Source organism: Oncorhynchus nerka, linkage group LG8 (assembly GCF_034236695.1).
Source record: "Oncorhynchus nerka isolate Pitt River linkage group LG8, Oner_Uvic_2.0, whole genome shotgun sequence".
Lineage (NCBI taxonomy): Eukaryota > Metazoa > Chordata > Actinopteri > Salmoniformes > Salmonidae > Oncorhynchus > Oncorhynchus nerka.
In genome coordinates, this window is record NC_088403.1 from 40,037,854 (window position 1) to 40,058,766 (window position 20,913).

At 41.6% G+C, this 20,913-nt stretch overlaps 1 protein-coding gene and 1 long non-coding RNA gene across 6 annotated transcripts in view; one reads left to right on the forward strand and one right to left on the reverse strand.

Moving 5' to 3' along the window:
• Window positions 1-7,626, reverse strand: LOC135572921 (uncharacterized). Of its 2 annotated transcripts, none has more exons than XR_010464544.1 (2): window positions 7,541-7,626; window positions 1-331 (listed from the first exon to the last, which is right to left on the reverse strand). It is a non-coding gene; the product is annotated as an uncharacterized LOC135572921 (long non-coding RNA). The 2 variants fall into 2 exon arrangements; XR_010464545.1 differs by lacking the exon at window positions 7,541-7,626 and adding an exon at window positions 1,324-4,335.
• LOC115133303 (polyadenylate-binding protein-interacting protein 2B-like) overlaps window positions 6,962-20,913 on the forward strand; it is a 26,767-nt gene continuing 12,815 nt past the window's right edge. For 2 of the 4 annotated variants that reach the window (XM_029666397.2, XM_029666401.2), the window contains exons 1-3: window positions 7,648-7,733; window positions 12,609-12,781; window positions 20,598-20,774. In XM_029666397.2, the coding sequence (XP_029522257.1) occupies window positions 7,727-7,733; window positions 12,609-12,781; window positions 20,598-20,774 (357 nt within the window). In that variant the 5' untranslated portion in view covers window positions 7,648-7,726. Of the gene's footprint in view, window positions 7,207-7,647; window positions 7,734-12,608; window positions 12,782-20,597; window positions 20,775-20,913 lie in introns of those variants that run through there. The other 2 variants (XM_029666400.2, XM_029666398.2) reach the window with 2 other exon arrangements.

A 20,913-nucleotide genomic window follows, 5' to 3' on the forward strand; every position in this document is an offset into this window, starting at 1 on the left:
CTCGTTCCAGGGGTTTTCTTTATTTTCACTATTTTCTACATTGTAGTGAAGAAATCAAAACTATGAAATAACACATATGGAATCCATGTAGTAATCAAAAAATTGTTAACAAATCAAAATATATTTCATATTTGCACACTGTTGGCACTCTCTCAACCAGCTTAACCTGGAATGCTTTTCCTTCACTCTGCGGTCCAATTCATCCCAAACCATCTCAATCGGGTTAAGGTCGGGTGATTGTGGAGGCCAGGTCATCTGATGCAGCACTCCATCACTCTCCTTCTTGGTAAAATATCTCTTACACAGCCTGGAGGTGTGTTGGGTCATTGTCCTGTTGAAAAAACAAATGACAGTCCCATGCTCTCATTCAACACCATAGAAGTCTCATTCAAATTTATATTATTGGTTGACATATAGTAGAACCCCTAGGCAGTGCATCATTAATATCTCAATGGGATTTCATTGGGGACTCTGGTGAATACATACAAAGCTCAGATTTCTCACTTCCTGTTTTGATTTCAACTCAGGATTTTGCCTGCCATATGAGTTCTGTTATACTCACAGACATCATTCAAACAGTTTTAGAAACTTTAGAGTGTTTTCTATCCAGTACTAATAATAATATGCATATATTAGCAACTGAGACTGAGGTGCAGGCCATTTACTTTGGGCAACTTATTCATCCAAGCTACTCTATACTGCCCCCCCAGCCATAAGAAGTAAATATGGTTTCTACTGATAATTGAGAGGGAATGATTAGCGGATAAGAGATAAGAGGCAATGCAGTAATTTTGATTAAGACATTAATGAACGAGCTAAGACGGACATAGTTAATATAACTATTTGTTCAGCACTTTTGAAATGTACATTAACAGAATTCAGAACATAGGCTGTTCTTACAGTATTCTCCCTGTACACCAAGTCCGAACACTAGGATAAATAAAGGGGGCATATAAGCAGACAATAAATGCTCATACAATATTCGATGATGACATTTATCTAAAATCAGTTATAGGCTACATGTGCACCACCAAGTTAGAACGGTAGACTAAGTTATGAGGGGGAAAAGGACCAAATTATTAGGGTGAGGCACATGGGCTACTAAAAGCTTTTTACACACCATACACTTAGTATTACATTCTTAACTACAGTATGTGAAAGATGGCGCCGGAGAAGATGGCTGCCGTTTTATTGGCTCTTAACCAACCATGCTATTTTGTTTGTTTTTTCGCATTGTTTGTAACTTATTTTGTACATAATGTTGCTGCTACCACCTCTTATGACCGAAAAGAGCTTCTGGACATCAGAACAGCGATTACTCACCTCGAATTGGATGAATAATTTTTCTTTAATGAGTTGGACAGGTAGGATATACTCCAAACACCCGAACAGGCCCTCATCCCCGTCATTCGTTGGAGAAAGAAACAGAGATTTCGTGAGGTTCAGGCGACAAGTGGCTAATCTGCCTTTGCCGTCTGTACTGTTAGCCAACGTTCAATAGCTGGAAAATAAATGGGACGAACTGAAAGCACGTATATACTACCAACGGGACATTAAAAACTGTAATATCTTCTGTTTCACAGAGTCGTGGCTGAACAACGACATTAATAACATACAGCTGGTGGGTTATACACTCTATCGGCAGGATAGAACAGCAGCCTCTGGTAAGACATGGGGCGGGGGCCTATGTATATTTGTAAACAACAGCTGGTGCATGATATCTAAGGAAGTCTCAAGGTTTTGCTTGCCTGAGGTAGAGTATCTCATGATAAGCTGTAGACCACACTATCTATCTTGAGAGTTTTCATATGTATTTTCCATAGCTGTCTACATACCACCACAGACCGATGCTGGAACTAAAACCGCACTCAATGAGCTGTATACCACCATAAGCAAACAGGAAAATGCTCATCCAGAGGCAGCACTCCAAGTGGGCTGGGACTTTAATCCAGGGAAACTTAAATCCGTTTTACCTAATTTCTATCAGCATGTTAAATGTGCAACCAGAGGGAAAAAACTCTTCATTTACTCCACACACAGAGACGTGTACAAAGCTCTCCCTCGCCCTCCATTTGGCAAATCTGACCATAAATCTATCCTCCTGATTCCTGCTTACAAGCAAAAATTAAAGCAGGAAGCACCAGTGACTCAGTCTATAAAAAAAGTGGTTAGATGAAGCAGATGCTAAACTACAGGACTGTTTGTTCCGGGAATCTTCCGATGGCGTTGAGGAGTACACCACAATAGTCACTGGCTTCATCAAAAAGTGCATCGATGACGTTGGCCCCACAGTGACTGTACGTACATACCCCAACCAGAAGCCATGGATGACAGGCAACATTCACACTGAGCTAAAGGGTAGAGCTGCCGCTTTCAAGGAGCGGAAGATTATAAGAAATCTCACTATGCCATCCGACGAACCATAAAACAGGCAAAGACTACAAAGGGAAGCACAGCTGAGAGCTGCCCAGTGACACGAGCCTACCAGACGAGCTAAAAAACTTCTATGCTCGTGTCGATTCAAGTAAGACTGAAACATGCATGAGACCATCAACTATTCCGGACGACTGTGTGATCACGCTCTCCGCTGCCGATGCGAGTAAGACCTTTAAACAAGTCAACATTCACAGGGCCGCAGGGCCAGACGAATTACCAGGACCTGTACTCCGAGCATGCGCTGACCAACTGTCAAGTGTCTCCACTGACATTTTCAACCTCTCCCTGTCTGAGTCTGTAATACCAACATGTTTCAAGCAGACCACCATAGTCCCTGTTCCCAATAACATCAAGGTAACCTGCCTAAATGACGACAGACCCGTTGCACTCACATCTGTAGCCATGAAATGCAAGACTGGTCGTGGCTCAAATCAACACCATTATCCCAGAAACCCTAGACCCACTCCAGTTTGCATACCGCCCCGACAGATCCACAGATGATGCCATCTCTATTGCACTCCACACTGCCCTTTCACACTTGGACAAAAGGAACACCTATGTGAGAATGCTATTCATTGACTACAGCTCAGCGTAGTCAAACACCTCCCTCTGCAACTGGATCCTGGTCTTCCTGACGGGCCGCCCCCAGGTGGTAAGGGTAGGTAACAATCCACCACGCTGATCCTCAACACTGTGGCCCCTCAGGGGTGTGTGCTCAGTCCCCTCCTATACTCCTTGTTCACTCATGGCTGCACGGCCAGGCACGCATCCAACACCATCATTAAGTCTGCCAATGACACAACAGTGGTAGGCCTGATCACGAACAACAATGAGACAGCCTATAGGGAGGTCAGAGACCTGACCGTGTGGTGCAAGGACAACAACCTCTCCCTCAACGTGATCAAGACAAAGGAGATGATTGTGAACTACAGTAAAAGGAGAACCGAGCACGCCCCCATTCTCATCGACGGGGCTGTAGTGAAGCTGGTTGAGAGGTTCAAGTTCCTTGGCGTACACATCACCAACAAACTAACATGGTCCAAGCACACCAAGACAGACATGAAGAGGGTACAACAAAAGCTACCCCCCCCCCAGGAGACTGAAAAGATTTGGCATGGGTCCTCAGATCCTCAAAAGGGTTTACAGCTGCACCATTGAGAGCATCCTGACAGGTTGCATCCCTGCCTGGTATGGCAACTGCTCGGCCTCCCATCAGTCTATTCTTGTTCTAAGAAATGAAGGCTAAACCGTGCGAGAAATTGCCATGAAACTTAAGATCTCGTACAACGCTGTGTACCACTCCCTTCACAGAACAGCGCAAACGGGCTCTAACCAGAATATAAAGAGAAGTGGGAGGCCCCGATGCACAACTGAGCAAGAGGACAAGTACATTAGAGTGTCTAGTTTGAGAAACAGACGCCTCACAAGTCCTCAACTGGCAGCTTCATTAAATAGTACCTGCAAAACAGAGGTCTCAACGTCAACAGTGAAGAGGCGACTCCGGGATGCTGGCCTTCTAGGCAGAGTTGCAAAGAAAAAGCCATATCTCAGACTGGCCAATAAAAAGAAAAGATTAAGATGGGCAAAAGAACACCGAGATGGGACAGAGGAAGATTAGAAAAAAGTGTTATGGACAGACAAATCTAAGTTTGAGGTGTTCGGATCACAAAGAAGAACATTCGTGAGACACAGAAAAAATGAAAAGATGCCGGAGGAGTGCTTGACACCATCTGTCAAGCATGGTAGTTGCAATGTGATGGTCTGGGGGTGCTTTGGTGGTGGTGAAGTGGGACATTTGTACAGGGTCCAAAAGGCACTCACACATCTGAGCAATTTTATTTGTAGGTGCATGGCAACAACTGAACACAATGAAGGAAAACGGAAGCCGCACACTGCTCTTGGTAGTATCACTGATCTTTAATAAGCTTACGTATCGGCCTCACGGCCTTCGTCAAAAGCTCTGATGAAGGCCGTGAGGCCGATACATAAGCTTATTAAAGATCAGTGATACTACCAAGAGTAGTGTGCGGTTTCCTTTTTCCTACATTTGTACATGGTAAAAGGGATCTTGAAGAAGGAAGGCTATCACTCCATTTTGCAACACCATACCATACCCTGTGGACAGCGCTTAATTGGAGCCAATTTCCTCCTACAAACAGGAGAATGACCCAAAGCACAGCACCAAACTATGCAATAACTATTTAAGGAAGAACTAGTCAGCTGGTATTCTGTCTATAATGGAGTGGCCAGTACAGTCACTGGATCTCAAGCCTATTGAGCTGTTGTGAGCTGTGGCCCATCTTCGGATGGGGCCACAGTGTCTCCTGACCCCTCCTGTCTCAGCCTCCAGTATTTATGCTGCAGTAGTTTGTGTCGGGGGGCTAGGGTCAGTTTGTTACATCTGGAGTACTTCCCCTGTCTTATCCGGTGTCCTGTATGAATTGTAATATACTCTCTCTAATTCTCTCTCTCGGAGGACCTGAGCCCTAGTACCATGCCTCAGGACTACCTGGCATGATGACTCCTTGCTGTCCCCAGTCCACCTGGCCGTGCTGCTGCTCCAGTTTCAACTGTTCTGCCTGCGGCTATGGAACCCCGACCTGTTCACCGGATGTGCTACCTGTCCCAGACCTGCTGTTTTCAACTCTCTAGAGACAGCAGGAGCAGTAGAGATACTCTTAATGATTGGCTATGAAAAGCCAACTGACATTTACTCCTGAGGTGCTGACTTGCTGCACCCTCGACAACTACTGTGATTATTATTATTTGACCATGCTGGTCATTTATGAACGTTTGAACATCTTGGCCATGTTCTGTTATAATCTCCACCCGGCACAGCCAGAAGAGGACTGGCCACCCCTCATAGCCTGATTCCTCTCTAGGTTTCTTCCTAGGTTTTGGCCTTTCTAGGGAGTTTTTTCCTAGCCAACGTGCTTCTACACCTGCATTGCTTGCTGTTTGGGGTTTTAGGCTGGGTTTCTGTACAGCACTTTGAGATATCAGCTGATGTAAGAAGGGCTATATAAATACATTTGATTTATTTGATTTGTGGGAGCAGCTTGACCGTATGGTAAGAAGTGTCCATCAATCCAATCCAATTTGTGGGAGGTGCTTCCGGAAGCATGGGTGAAATCTCTTAAGATTACTTCAACAAATTGACAACTAGAATACCAAAGGTCTGCAAGGCTGTAATTTTTGCAAATGGAGGATTCTTTGACGAAAGCAAAGTTTGAAGGACACAATTATTATTTCAATTAAAAATCCTTATTTATAACCTTGTCAACGTCTTGACTATATTTCCTATTCAATTTGCAACTCAGTTCATGTGTGTTTTCATTGAAAACAAGGACATTTCTATCTGACCGCAATCTTTTGAACGGTAGCATATATATATATCGATTGATTCTTGAAGAATATAACTTATAAATGCCTCATGAGCTTAGTTCAACTGTCACACTCCATGAGAACCCAAAATATAAGCTTGTTTTACTCCAATGTTTGCAAACATTGTAAATGTAAACAAACACTGTATAGCCTCATAACATGGTTAACACAACACTTTTTATATCATGGATGTAAAAATTGTTGGGTTAACCATGTTATGAGGCAGTCCTTACATCCATAGCTCTGTCTATTAATCTGAGAGTGGTTACATTTCTCCTCAGCTTTTTACCAAAACAGAGTTGGGACAACCGTTTTATTATTGTTTCATGGATTTGCCATTTAAACAGCTGCATATTAGCAAGACATCAAAGTGTCACCAACTAAAAGGTAAACAATAGGCCTGTAGCAAATGAAGCATATGGCATTCATTTTTCACATGTAAATAGCACTTTTCAGTAGTGCTCAAAGCATGCCATTCCATGAGCGCAGCATTTATTTTTCAACTTCAATCAATGAGTCAATTTGAGTAGATTAGGGCTGGCTAATAAGTCCTTAGTTTTGGCTCAGGTAAAACAATTTGGTTAATCTATACTTCCATATTTCCAAGTCCTATTTTTGAAGATCAAGGGGTATAACATGAATTGGAATGACTGGAATTCTGATAGACTTTGGTTTCTAATGTAAATATATAATTTAATCGTATTATTATATGTAGTAGAAAGCAATTGGGTTAGAAGAAGCCTACAAAACCAACCCATAAAGTAAAATGTAACATCCATATATGGCCAGCTATGTAAACTTTAACGTTGATTTATCCTGCAATAGATGTTGTTCAATTGGTAACATACATCGATGTCTTCTTCTAATGCCTCTTAGGGGGAAAGTAATTTAAAAGTAACGTAATGTAATCAGATTACGTTACCGAGTTTGGGGTAATCCAAAAGGTACATTACTGATTACAATTTTTGGACATGTAAGAGTAACGGATTACACTTAGAAAGTAACAAACCCAACCCTGTCAGCACCCCTACTTCCCAAGGCTATGGAAATTGAGCTTCCCAGGAAAATGTTGTCTGAGGTTGCAACAGTAACAAAGGAGGCGGGGCTTATCGAAGGTTCTGAGTGTACAGTTGGACAATCGGTACCACGTGACCGTTTTCCTGGCTCGCCTTTGTGGCACAAATCGTGATTTTCGAGTCTCTCTATGGACAATAATGGGAGAAAACTGACAAAGACGCATATTTTACGAGGCTTAAACGGATGTATTCTATTGTTTTGTGGTGTGGTTCTTTCGCATTTCCGGGAAGATAGGAGACGCCGCCGTTGTTTAGTTTTTAGGACGGGTTTTGTTTATCACATCTCAATTTGGTTGGTGAGTAGTTATTGGTAAGTCGCTAACTTAATTGCTGTGCCTGTTTATTTTTATTCAGAATGCTCGTATTGTTCGTTTTGCTTGACAGTTGAATATCAAAACAAAGCTAAGTATGTAACTATAAAGGATATAACGTTAGTGATTTTCAGAAAACACACTTTGCATTGTCCGTTAGCTAGCTAACATAACGTTGTTTACTCTGCTAGCCAACAAAGTGTTCTTTTTTTAATACTAGCATTGCTTTGAACTAGAGCTATCCACTGTGTCACAAGCAACAACTGTTTAGTAACAGTCTGGTATACTTTTGTTTCTATTCCAATATTCAACAAATAAAGCCCATAGACTTACCTTTTCGTACCACTCCGCTACACGCGCGTGTGTTTTTGGTGAAAGAGACTGGAGGGGGCGCGTGTTTGATGTTTGTTCAAGCATACAGACCACGGTGTTTATAATGTCGTTTTGCTAGCCTCGCCAGGAAAGTGTGTTGTTGGAAATACGTTAATTTGTCTGCTTGAAGTAACGCGAAAGCACGAGATGCCAGGTACTACTTTCGAACACCCACGGTCAGTTATTACATGGATTTCACAGCCACGCACTTGAACGCTGAGTCTTGCGTTTTGAACGGATTCCTTTCTAAAATCCCATTCACTTAACTAGCCATGCTAGTTTTCCTAACTAGTTGCGTCTCTGACGCATCAATCCATTGTGCCATGTGAATGGAATCCGACTCCTTGTTACATTGCTTTGTGGAGTTATAATTTTAATATTGCTGTTCCATTTTCCAAAACATGTTCACTGTCGATGTTTTGTGAAATTTAGCTAGCGTTCCGTTATGTTTTCCCTGTAGGCCCATCCGTGGTGGTGGTCGCATGGTCATGGTGTTTGTTGCCCGTTAGTATTACCTAGCTAAATCCTCTATTTTAACTCACAGTTCGCTAATGTCATGTAACTATTGTTATGTTATAACTTAATGTACAGGTCCTGTGTGTTGTAACCAACATTGATGTTAGCTAACTAGCCTTTTTGACAAGCTGTGACACTGGTCTATTATAAACTAGCATTTAATCCACCACCACGAATTTAGAAGATTTAGCCAAAGTCTTAGTCGGTAATTAAGCATTTCACAAGGCAGAGAAGAACCCGTGGTGTATTAATTCCGCCGATTGGGCAGGGGTCTAAATACATTTGTCCAATAGAAACCTGAAGTGTTGGTTCTTAAATCGTAAACTGTTATCCTAATGAATACACCAGACTAGTAAAAAATTAAGGATAATCAGATCGAAAGCCAGTAGCAACCTACAGGTGTAATCCTGGCATTGTGGATTGTAAAATAAATACAACACATGGTTTTATTTGTTAGTTTTTCTTTACATAGTTGAATGTGCTGTCACATGTGCTCAGTGTGAACCTGCTTTCATCTGTGAAAAGCACAGGGCGCCAGTGGCGATTTTGCCAATCTTGGTGTTCTCTGGCAAATGCCAAACGTCCTGCACAGTGTTGGGCTGTAAGCACAACCCCCACCTGTGGACGTCGGGCCCTCATACAGACACATGCACATTTGTGGCCTGCTGGAGGTCATTTTGCAGGGCTCTGGCAGTGCTCCTCCTTGCACAAAGGCGGAGGTAGCGGTCCTGCTGCTGGGTTGTTGCCCTCCTACGGCCTCCTCCACGTCTCCTGATGTACTGGCCTGTCTCCTGGTAGTGCCTCCATGCTCTGGACACTACGCTGACAGACACAGGAAACCTTCTTGCAACAGCTTGCATTGATGTGCCATCCTGGATGAGCTGCACTACCTGAGCCACTAGAGTGAAAGCACCGCCAGCATTCAAAAGTGACCAAAACATCAGCCAGGAAGCTGAGAAGTGGTCTGTGGTCACCACCTGCAGAACCACTCCTTTATTGGGGGTGTACTCCCTCGAGTTGACACTGAAAATCTGTCGTTCTGCCCCTGAACAAGGCACTTAACCCACTGTTCCTAGGCCGTCATTGAAAATAAGAATGTGTTCTTAACTGACTTGTCTAGTTAAATAAAGGTCAAATAAAATTACATAAGCTCCAATACATGGCCCGTTGTGTTGACATCATAGACCAGATGTTTTTCCTTGGGCCATATCACTTAATTAACGCCAGGGTTTCCTTTAGCAGATAGGTGGCTTTTTGCCATAGTTTTTTTTTTTTTTTTTTTTGTTTTTTAAAGCTAATTAATAAAATTTTCCCCATCATCCAGTTGTCTGGGAGAAAAACAAATCTCATTTGCAAAATAGGCCAAAGGAAACTATTGATCCTCTGTGGCTATATTATGCTCTCTGGTGTATTTTGAACATTGAGAGCGGGCTCCTGTGGTTGGAGTGTTTGGCCTCCTGGGCCCAGGGGTTCATGAGAGTCTCACCTTTCCACAGAGGGGTCATAATAGTTTGTAGCCCAAACTGTTCGGACTCTACAGGCGATTTTGTGAGAAGACCTAATGTCTCATTGTTCTGCCCTCACAATGTGTAAGGCTACAAAGCTTGGCAGACAGTTTACACTCTTCCAGTAAAGAATCAGGGAGGCACCGGTACCGTTAACTATCTTTAGTAAAGTATATTTGTTTTTTAACAGATACAGAAAGGAGAATGTCTTAGAAAAATCACTATATACATTCATACAAATAAAGAACAGATTTTCTATCATGAGCTAGCAACAAGAAAATAAGCCTAGCTAGCCAACATGACTACAGAAATGAGGACAATTTACATCACAGGAAAGATGCCACAAAACATATACACACATATACACACAATCTAAGTGTCCATACAACTGAATAACTAATACTTTAGCTCTGTCACGAGGAATCTGAACACATAAAATAGTTATTTTCGTCCAAAACCCAAAGAAGCTCAATTCTGTCACAAAACATTAGCTAGCATGCCAATACATAATGTTAAGTGAATGGACGATAGTTAGCGCAATTAGCTTAGCATAATCGGAACTTAGAAAACGAATATAAACATGTAAATTATAGAAACACAATTTGAATTAGCAAACGCATGTCCTATTAACTACTTTAAGTACTTTAACCAAGGCCTAGTAAGAGACTATCTCTGTTCTGACAGGAAATAGCTCTGCACCAAGAGTTAGAAAATGTAAAGCTACAGTACTAAACTTCTCCACTAGATGACAACACAGCTGTACAAAGTCTTATTGTCCAATCAGAACACTCATGGTCTGACAAACACCACTCTAGCTCTGTCACCTTTCACCGCATTTAATCTGTATATAGTGTTCTATACTATTCAACGGTTTCTCATTCACTTAATAGTTATCTTGCATTACTCATCTCATATGTATATACAGTATTCTATACTATTCTACTGTATCTTAGTCCGTTCTGCTCTGACATCGCTCGTCCATATGTATATAGTCGTAATTCATTCCTACTTAGATTTGTGTGTATTGGCTATATGTGCAATATGTTAGCTATTACTGCACTGTTGGCGCTAGAAACACAAGCATTTCGCTACACCCGCAATAAATAACATCTGCTAATTACGTGTATGTGACAAATAAAGTCTGATTTGATGGAGAAGTGCGACATTAGCTGATGTGGTGGAGAAAAATGTATGTGTCGAACTGCTTTGCTTTATCTTGGCCAGGTCGCAATTGTAAATGAGAACTTGTTCTCAACTTGACTACCTGCGGAAAAAAACCAGATCTATATTTTAAACTGACAGTTTGATGGAGATGTTTTATTATGGTAGTTAGATTTCCACGGGGGCGTGGACATCGGCTCTAGGGTCTTAATCCGGCCTTGCACAGGTGTTAGCTCCCTCTAAACTAGTAAGCTGCTACAAGGCTAGTGCACTACTTTTGACTTGTGTGTAGCCCTGTATGATTGGAATGATCTTAAACAAAATACATTTATGGAATTGTATTCAATTTGTCATTATCGAGGTTAATGGAACTCTTTACAACATTGACAAAGCTACACACACCTTGCACCCATGTTTATCTAGTTTCATCAGTGAATGGGAGAATCTCCACACGATTTTCATTTAACAATTTTGATTGGATTTTTTTCTAGCTCATGGCTGAAAGAAGCGCAAACAACAATTTCAGAGGGAGAGATCACACAACATGCAACACTTGTAGTAATATCAAAATCAGACAGTACAGTACTGCTGTCGGAGAATATTGTGTGAGAGTTGAGTAAACTTTCTTAAGTCTTTTCAAAATGCTGATGAAATCTGTGTTGCAGATGGAATCCAGACATGTTAAAAATCATAAAACAGTTCTACATGAACTTTTCATGCACACTGGGAACAAACAACACAAGCTTTGCTGTGAAGTCTCGAGTTCGTCAAGGTTGTGTGTTATCTGCCTTACTCTTCAACCTGGCAATAGACTAGGTCATCTGGTGAACAACAGAAGATCAGGCGAGACCTTGGCTTCGCCGATGGCCTGGCTCTTTTATCACACACACCAACATCTAGGCCTACAAGAAAAAACTGACAAGACAGTGGTTATCAACTGCAGCAAAGCAAAGGTCATGCCCGGGGCTGTTACGGTGAACGTGTGACCGCCTGTGTGGCGGTAATGAGTCATGGCCGCAGTCGAATTCTATGTGACCATTTAATCACTATAACTAGGCTTCTCTGAGCTCTGATGCTGCCGATGGTCATTAGTGGACTACCAAACTTGCTAACTGCCTTGTACTCAGCACTATTGTCCCTCTAATCACTCTGACATCAATGTTTTGAAAATCAAATCAAACGCTTAATGAGCTCATGTTCTGCAACATTTCTATAGGCTATGGATTTGTGTGAGAAGTGTTTTGATCGCCTGTTAAAAAGCAGATCCCATCAGCTTTCTATAGACTTGGCCTACTTATTTTTTAACTTTCCTAATATAAAGTTCTTTGAAACAGCAATATAGCCTACCAGGCTGGCATGAAAATGAACCACGGGAAAAGTGTCATCCGTTCGCCATTTAAGTGCATAGATTACATATTGTTTTCCCCTACACCCCTGTTCCGAGACGGGTGCATGATAACGGTCCATTCTAAATCAAAACTAAGTTCACACATATTATTTAGTATATAAAGACCATATTAAATTTGAGTAGTCTGATGGGTGACAATATTAACTTGTGAATGATGCCCACTGTTGGCAAGCAACAGCGCATGCTTTTTAAAAAAGTTTTAAAATCAGTCAAACATCTAATGTAGCCTAGCCCATAGGCGTATATAATTTTTTAATGTATTTTTTTGTATTTGACCTTTTTTCTTTCTCCAAATTACGATCTTGTCTCACCGCTGCAACTCTTCAATGGGGGAGGCGAAGGTTAAGTCATAAACAATCTCTCAAGCACAAGCCCACATGCTAGTGAGTAGCCAGCAAAAAAACACAAAAACATTAATCTGTCTATCCCGCCCAATCAGAGCCGTCGGAGATGAGTGGTCCCGAGGTAGCGAAGACGCCGGGGGGCAGGGCGCCGGGGAAGGAAGGCATGGAGGCTGTAGCCAATGGCCATGCAGGAGAGGGTGAACAGGGAGGAGGCGATCCCTTCGCTGAGTACATGTGGATGGAGAACGAGGATGCGTACAACAGACAGGTTGGTACACACACAGTAAAATATAATTGTTGCATAAGTATTCACCCCTTTAGGCAATCCTAAATTAAAATGTGGTGACAAATCACAGGTTACATGGACTCGCTCTGTTTGAAATGAATGACTTCCCCTTCCTCTGTCCCCCATAGACATCTGTAAGCTCCCTCAGTCAAGTATTGAGTGTGAAACTTGTTAGGGAGAGGGGGAAGTATTTGGAATTTTGTATGACTGAGGTCCAAAGTAAACTACCTGTTACTCAGGCCCAGAAGCTAGGATTTGCATATATATGGTAGTATTGGGTAGAAAACACAAGTTTCTAAAACTGTTATAATTATGTCTGTGAGTATAACAGAAATGACCTGCCAGCCAATTCCAAGTTCAAGTTATTGAAACCAAAGACTTCCGCCTCCCAAATTGCAGTTCCTATGGCTTCCACTATATGTCCAGTCTTTATACATGGTTTCAGGCTTGTATTCTGAAAAACCAAAGGGGAATAGTTGTTTATCCTCATGAAGTCCTATGGCAAAACTAGTCTAATTGAGCATGTGACCGAGGGCGTGCGCTGCATTCTTTTCCATTCCTATTAAAAATGGTTTGCTCCAATTTACCAAACAAAACGACCATTCATTGTGTTCCTGGGATTCTTGTGATTGCGATCAGAGGAAGATCTTCAAAGGTAAGTGACTTATTTTATCGCTATTTGGGATTTTGTGACCCTTGTTTGGATAATATGCTGTTGTGGGACGCTGACCTCAGATAATAGAATGTTGTGCTTTCTTTCGTAAAGCCTTTTTGAAATCCAACTATGCGGTTAGATTACCAATATTCTAAGCTAAAGAATCATGTATGACACTTGTATTATCATGAAGGTTTAATATTACGTTTTCTGTATTTTGAATTTGGCGCTTTGCAATTTCACCGGATGTTGTCGAGGTGGGTCGCTAGCGGGACCCCTGCGCCAGAAAGGTTCAATCACAGATAAAATTCTAAAGACCAGGGAGCTTTACGAAAGCCACAATAAAGAAGGGCAGTGATTGGTAGATGGGTAACGTGATGTCTTTTAACTTCTTATGGTATAGGGGACGCTTGCGTCCCACTTGGGCAAAAAACAGGGAAAACGCAGCGCGGCAAATTTAAAAAATGATATAAAAATCAAACTTTCATTAAATCACATGTAAGATACTCGATTAAAGCTACACTCGTTGTGAATCCAGCCAACATGTCAGATTTTAAAAAGGCTTTTTGACGAAAGCATAAGAAGCTATTATCTGATGACAGCACAATAGTAAACAAAGAAGGTAGCATATTTCAACCCTGCAGGCGCTACACAAAACACAGAAATAAAATATAAAACATGCATTACCTTTGACGAGCTTCTTTTGTTGGCACTCCAATATGTCCCATAAACATCACAATTGGTCCTTTTGTTCGATTAATTCCATCCATATATATCCAAATGTCCATTTATTTGACCGGTTTGATTCAGAAAAAAACAGCTGTCAAAAAACAGCTGCAACGTCACTACAAAACATATAAAAGTTGCCTATAAACTTTGCCAAAATATTTCTAACTATTTTTGTACTACAACTTTACGTATTTTTAAACGTTAATAATCGATCAAATTGTATACGGGTCTATCTGTGTTCAATACAGGAAGAAAACAAACCATGCTACTTTTCACGTCTTGCGCACTCAACAGTGTTACGCTGCTCCTAGATTACCTACTTCTTCATTGCACAAATGAATAACCTCAACCAAATTCCAAAGACTGGTGACATCCAGTGGAAGCGGTAGGAACTGAAAACGGCTTCCTAAGAAATGTAATTTGCCAATGAGGACTCGGTGAACAGAGAAAGACCAAAAATAAATAAATTCTGAACTGTTAGTCCTCGGGGTTTTGCCTGCTACATAAGTTCTGTTATACTCAGACTGGATTCAAACAGTTTTAGAAACTTCAGTGTTTTCTATCCAAATCTACTAATAATATGCATATCTTATATTCCTGGCATGAGTAGCAGGAAGTTGAAATTTGATTTTTATCAGGCTTTCGCCTGCAACATTTCTGTTATACTCACAGACAATATCTTTACAGTTTTGGAAACGTTAAAGTGTTTTCTATCCAAAGTGGTCAATTATATGCATATTCTAGCATATTTTCCTGACAAAATATCCCGTTCAAAATGGGAACGTTTTTTTCCAAAAATGAAAATACTGCCCCCTAACACCAAGAGTTAAGAAGTTAAGCATGCTCAAGTTAATAATTATCCTGTGGATTATTGTCGTCCTCCTGAACTGAGCTGCAGGACAGGAAGGAAACTGCTCAGGGATGTCACCATGAGGCCATTGGGGATTTTTTTAAAAGGCTACGAAGTCAAATGGCTGTGGTGGGAGAGCGCTGCGGAAGGATCACTTCACAATTACTTCACAATAATGAGTGAAAATAATAATACTAATACTAATATTCCAAAACGTGCATGTATGCAACGATACTGTTATACTGCAATAATGTACTTTTTGGCCAAAATGCAAAGCCTTGTTTGGGGCAAACGACGCATAACTGACTCCTTATTTTCATGCATGGCTGCATCATAGTATGGATATGCTTGACATTGTCAAAGATTAGTTTTTCAGGATAAACAGGATGTAACTAAGCACAGGCAAAATCCTAGAGGAAAACCTGCTTCAGTCTGCTTTACACCAGGCACAGAGAGGAGTTCCCCTTTCAGCAGGACAGTAACCTACAACTCGAGGCCAAATTGAGTTGCTTGCCAAGAAGACCGTGAATGTTCCTGAGTGGCCAAGTTTAGTTTGGACATAAATTGCTTGAAAATCTATGGCTAGACTTTAAATGACCCGCAACATCTTGCCAAAGCTTGAATATTGCACATTCCAGTTCGGCAAAGCTTTTAGAGATTTACCCAGAAAGACACCGCTGTAATCGCTGCCAAAGGTGTTTCTAACATGTCCTGACTAGGGGGTGAATACTTTTCTAATGAAGGTGTATTAGTGTTTTCATTTTTCATAACTTTTAAAGAAATTGTGGATTTCCCCCAATACTTTAACATTAGTATTTTGTGTAGATTGTTGCCAAATGCATTTTAATCCCACTTTGTAACACGGTAAAATCTGAAGAAATCCACGGGGAGGTGAATACTTGATACATACACACTATTAATGCTAGGCTAATGCTTCTGACAGCGGTATGAGACAAACGGTTTCTCATTGTTTGGGGGAGGCTAGATCAGCTTCAATATTGTGGTTTCAATCAATGTAATTGTCTGCATTTCCAATCCCCCATATATTTGTGTGTGTATTACATACGCAGAGTGCATTCGGAAAGTAATCGGACCCCCTGACTTTTTCCACAATTTAAGTTACAGCCTTATTCTAAAATGTATTTAAATAAATATTTTTCCTCACACAATACCCCATAATGACAAATCGAAAATATCTATATTTTTTTAGAAATGTTTGCGAATGTATTAAATAAACTGATACCTTATTTACGTACAGTACTAGTCAAAAGTTTGGACACCTACTCATTTATATTTGACTATTTCCTAGATTGTAGTATAATAGTGAAGTCAAACTATGAAATAACACAATCATGTACTAACAGTGTAAAACAAATAAAATATATTTGAGCTTCTTCAAAGTAGCCACCCTTTGCCTTGATGACAGATTTGCACATGCGTGGCATTTTCTCAACCAGCTTCACCTGGAATCATTTTCCAACAGTCTTGAAAGAGTTCCCACATATGCTGAGCACTTGTTGGCTGCTTTTCCTTCCCTCTGCGGCCCAACTCATCCCAAACCATCTCAGCTGGGTAGAGGTCGGGTGATTGTGGGGGCCAGGTCATCTGATGCAGCACTTCATCAAGCTCCTGCTTGGTCAAATATCCCTTACACAGCCTGGTAGTAGTGGTTTCTTTGCAGTAATTTGACCACGAAGGCCTGATTCACACAGTCTCCTCTGAACAGTTGATATTGAGATGTCTGTTAATTGAATTCTGTGAAGCATTTATTTGGGCTGCAATTTCTGAGGCTGGTAACTCTCTAATAAACGTATCCTCTTGCAGCAGAGGTGACTCAGGCTTCCTTTTCTGCTCTTTTGCACACCAGTATTTCTAATTTCACATCTATCACTCCAGTGTTAATTGCTAAGTTGTAATTACTTTGCCACAATGGCCTATTTATTGCCTTACTTCATTTGCACACACTGTATACAGATTTTTCTATTGTGTTAATGACTACGTTTTTAACTTTTTGTCACACTGCTTTATCTTGCCCAGGTCGCAGTTGTAAATGAGAACGTGTTCTCAACTGGCCTACCTGGTTAAATAAAGTCGAAATCAACCAAACTTCTAAAATATGTATTTTTTTCGCAACATTCTCTAAACCCTAGATGTGTGTGTGTGAGAAAAGTCCAGGAGGCCGGCCGTTTCTGAGATACTGGAACTGGCGCGCCTGGCATCGACAATCCTATCACGCTCAGTCTCTTTAGTCACTCGTTTTGCCCATTCTGACGTTCAATCAAACAGCAACTGAATGCCTGCTTTTATATAGCAATCCATGGCCACGTGACTCACTGTCTGTAGGAGCGAACCATTTTCGTGAACAGGGTGGGTTACCCAATAAACAGGTCACTGACTGCATATTAACTCTCTTGGATGAATTTTCAGAGCAGGGGTTCCTGGATCGTTGCTTCTCAGTCTCCCTCCATATACAGTGGGGAGAACAAGTATTTGATACACTGCCGATTTTGCAGGTTTTCCTACTTACAAAGCATGTAGAGGTCTGTAATTTTTATCATTGGTACACTTCAACTGTGAGAGACGGAATCGAAAACAAAAATCCAGAAAATCACATTGTATGATTTTTAAGTAATTAATTAGCATTTTATTGCATGACATATGTATTTGATCACCTACCAACCAGTAAGAATTCCGGCTCTCACAGACCTGTTAGTTTTTCTTTAACCTTTCTGCGCACGGAACCCGCTAGGTTCGAATACTTTCGCAACGCACTGTAACTGAACATTTTCTTTCACCGTGACACTGACTCCGAATGGGAGTCTTATCCGGTGTCCTGTGTGAATTTAAGTATGCTCTCTCTTTCTCTCTGAGGACCTGATCTCTAGGACCATGCGTCAGAATACCATTTTGGTATTTTGTATATAGTTATTTGTTTCAAAATGTGTGGGACACCTGGGTGACTTCATGATAAATGTCATGTAGCACACTCATTTTGGAAGTTATCATTCTGAAATTTTGCACAAGTACTGTTACCCTCTTATATTTTTCACTGCAATTGTCCCCATCATCCAATCTGCATGTTTGTTTTATCTTGTTCATTTTAAAGATGATATAAAAATAAAAAACATGGTTTTTTTCATTGTATTATCTAAACCAGATATATTGTGTTATATTCTTCTACATTCACATTTACACAAACTTCAGAGTGTGTTCTTTCAAATGGTACCAAGAATATGCATATCCTTGGTTCTGTGCCTGAGCTACAGGCTGTTAGATTTGGGTATGTCTTCAGGTGGAAATTGCACAAAGTAGGGGGGAGCTGAACGAGGTTAAGAAGCCCTCCTGTTCTCCACTCATTGCCTGTATTAACTGCACCTGTTTGAACTCGTTACCTGTATAAAAGACACCTGTCCACACACTCAATCAAACAGACACCAACTTCTCCATTATGGCCAAGACCAGGGAGCCATGTAAGGACATCAGGGATAAAATTGTAGACCTGCACAAGGCTGGGGTGGCCTACAGGACAGTAGACAAGCAGCTTGGTGAGAAGGCAACAACTGTTGGCGCAATTATTAGAAAATTGAATAAGTTCAAGATGATGGTCAATCACCCCCTGTCTGGGGCTCCATGAAAGATCTCACCTCGTGGGGCATCAATGATCATGAGGAAGGTGAGGGATCACCCCAGAACTACACGGCAGGACCTGGTCAATGAGCTGGGACCACAGTCTCAAAGAAAACCATTAGTAACACACTACGCCGTCATGGATTAAAATGCTGCGGCGCATGCAAGGTCCCCCTGCTCAAGCCAGCGCATGTCCAGGCCCGTCTGAAGTTTGCCAATGACCATCTGGATGATCCAGAGGAGGAATGGGAGAAGGTCATGTGGTCTGATGAGACACAAATAGCTTTTTGATCTAAACTCCACTCGTCGAGTTTGGAGGAAGATGAAGGATGAGTACAACCCCAAGAACACCATCCCAACCGTGAAGCATGGAGGTGGAAACATCATTCTTTGGGGATGCTTTTCTGCAAAGGGGACAGGACAATTGCACCGTATTGAGAGGAGGATGGATGGGGCCATGTAATCATGAGATCTTGGCCAACAACCTCCTTCCCTCAGTAAGAGCATTGAAGATGGGTCGTGGCTGGGTTTTCCAGCATGACAACGACAAGAAACACACAGCCAGGGCAACTAAGGAGTGGCCTCCGTAAGAAGCATCTCAAGGTCCTGGAGTGGCCTAGCCAGTCTCCAGACCTGAACCCAATAGAAAATCTTTGAAGAGAGTTGAAAGTTCGTATTGCCCAGCGACAGCCCCGAAACCTGAAGGATCTGGAGAAGGTCTGTATGGAGGAGTGGGCCAAAATCCCCGCTGCAGTGTGAGCAAACAGGTTTCTGTACCAAATATTAAGTTCTGCTTTTCTGATGTATCAAATACTTATGTCATGCAATAAAATCCAAATGAATTACTTCAAAATCATGTGATTTTCTGGATTTTTGTTTTAGATTCCGTCTCTCACAGTTGAAGTGTACCTATGATAAAAATTACAGACCTCTACATGCTTTGTAAGTATGAAACACTGCCGATTTTGCAGGTTATCAAATACTTGTTCTCCCCACTGTATATTGAAGAGAAATGCAACATATAAAGTGTTGGTTTCGTGAGCTGAAATAAAAGAACCCAGAAGTGCTCTTCACAGACAAATCCCATTTCAACTGTACCGGGCACATGGTAGACGCGCCTGGCGTCGTGTGGGTGAGTGTTGACATCAGCAAATCAGAGTTCCTTGTGGTGGTGGGGTTATGGTATGGGCATGCGTAAGCGATTGACAACGAACACTATTGCATATCGATGGAAATTTGAATGCGCAGAGATACTGTGACGAGTTCCTTGACATGCCATTAATTTGCTGCCATCGCTTTATGCTTCAGCATAATGATCTGTACACAATTCTTGGAAGCTGAAAATGTCCTAGTCCTTCCATGGCCTGCATATTCACCAGACATGTCACCCATGAATAATGTTTTGATGCTCTGGTTCGACGTGTACAGCAGCGTGTTCCAGTTCCCGCCAATATCCAGCAACTTTGCACAGACATTGAAGAGGCGTGGGACAACATTCCACAGGCCACAATCAACAGCCTGATCAACTCTATGTGAAGGAGATGTGTCATTCTGCATGAGGCAAGTGGTGGTCACACAAGATACTGACTGGTTTTCTGATCTACGCCCCTACCCTTTTCATTTTTTTTTTTAAAGGTACTGGATCTGTGACCAATGGAAAAAGAAAAGGCGAGCCGAGCCGCACACTAGGAGCTCAGATGCAATAGTTTAACCTAATAACCAACATTTCGACAGACAAGCTGTTTTCATCAGGGTTGTCTCCAACAGATGCATATCTGTATTCTCAGTAATTAGAAATTCAAATATTAGGGCTTAATACATAGAAAGGAAATCTGTCAAGTTTTTTTATGAACTGTAACTCTGTAAAATCTTATTGTTGCATGTTTTTATTTTTGTCCAGTGTAGATACTAAACCCTTTCTCCTTTGTCACTGTTAGGTTGAAGAGGAATTGTTGGAGCAGGAGTTCTTGGAGCGTTGTTTCCAGGAGATGTTAGATGAGGAGGACCAGGATTGGTTCATCCCGGCCAGAGACCTCCCCTCAGGGATGGGGCAGCTCCAGCAACAGCTCAACGGCTTGTCAGTCAGTGACAGAGGAAACGCAGAGGAGATGGCGGTGAGCATGGAACACACACACACAGCGTGGAACAAATATATATCTATATATGTGTATGTCTGTCAGCCAGATCCAACAACAGCTTAAAGGCCTGTCAGTTGGTAATGGGGGAAGCGCAGACAATATGGCGGTAAAGGGA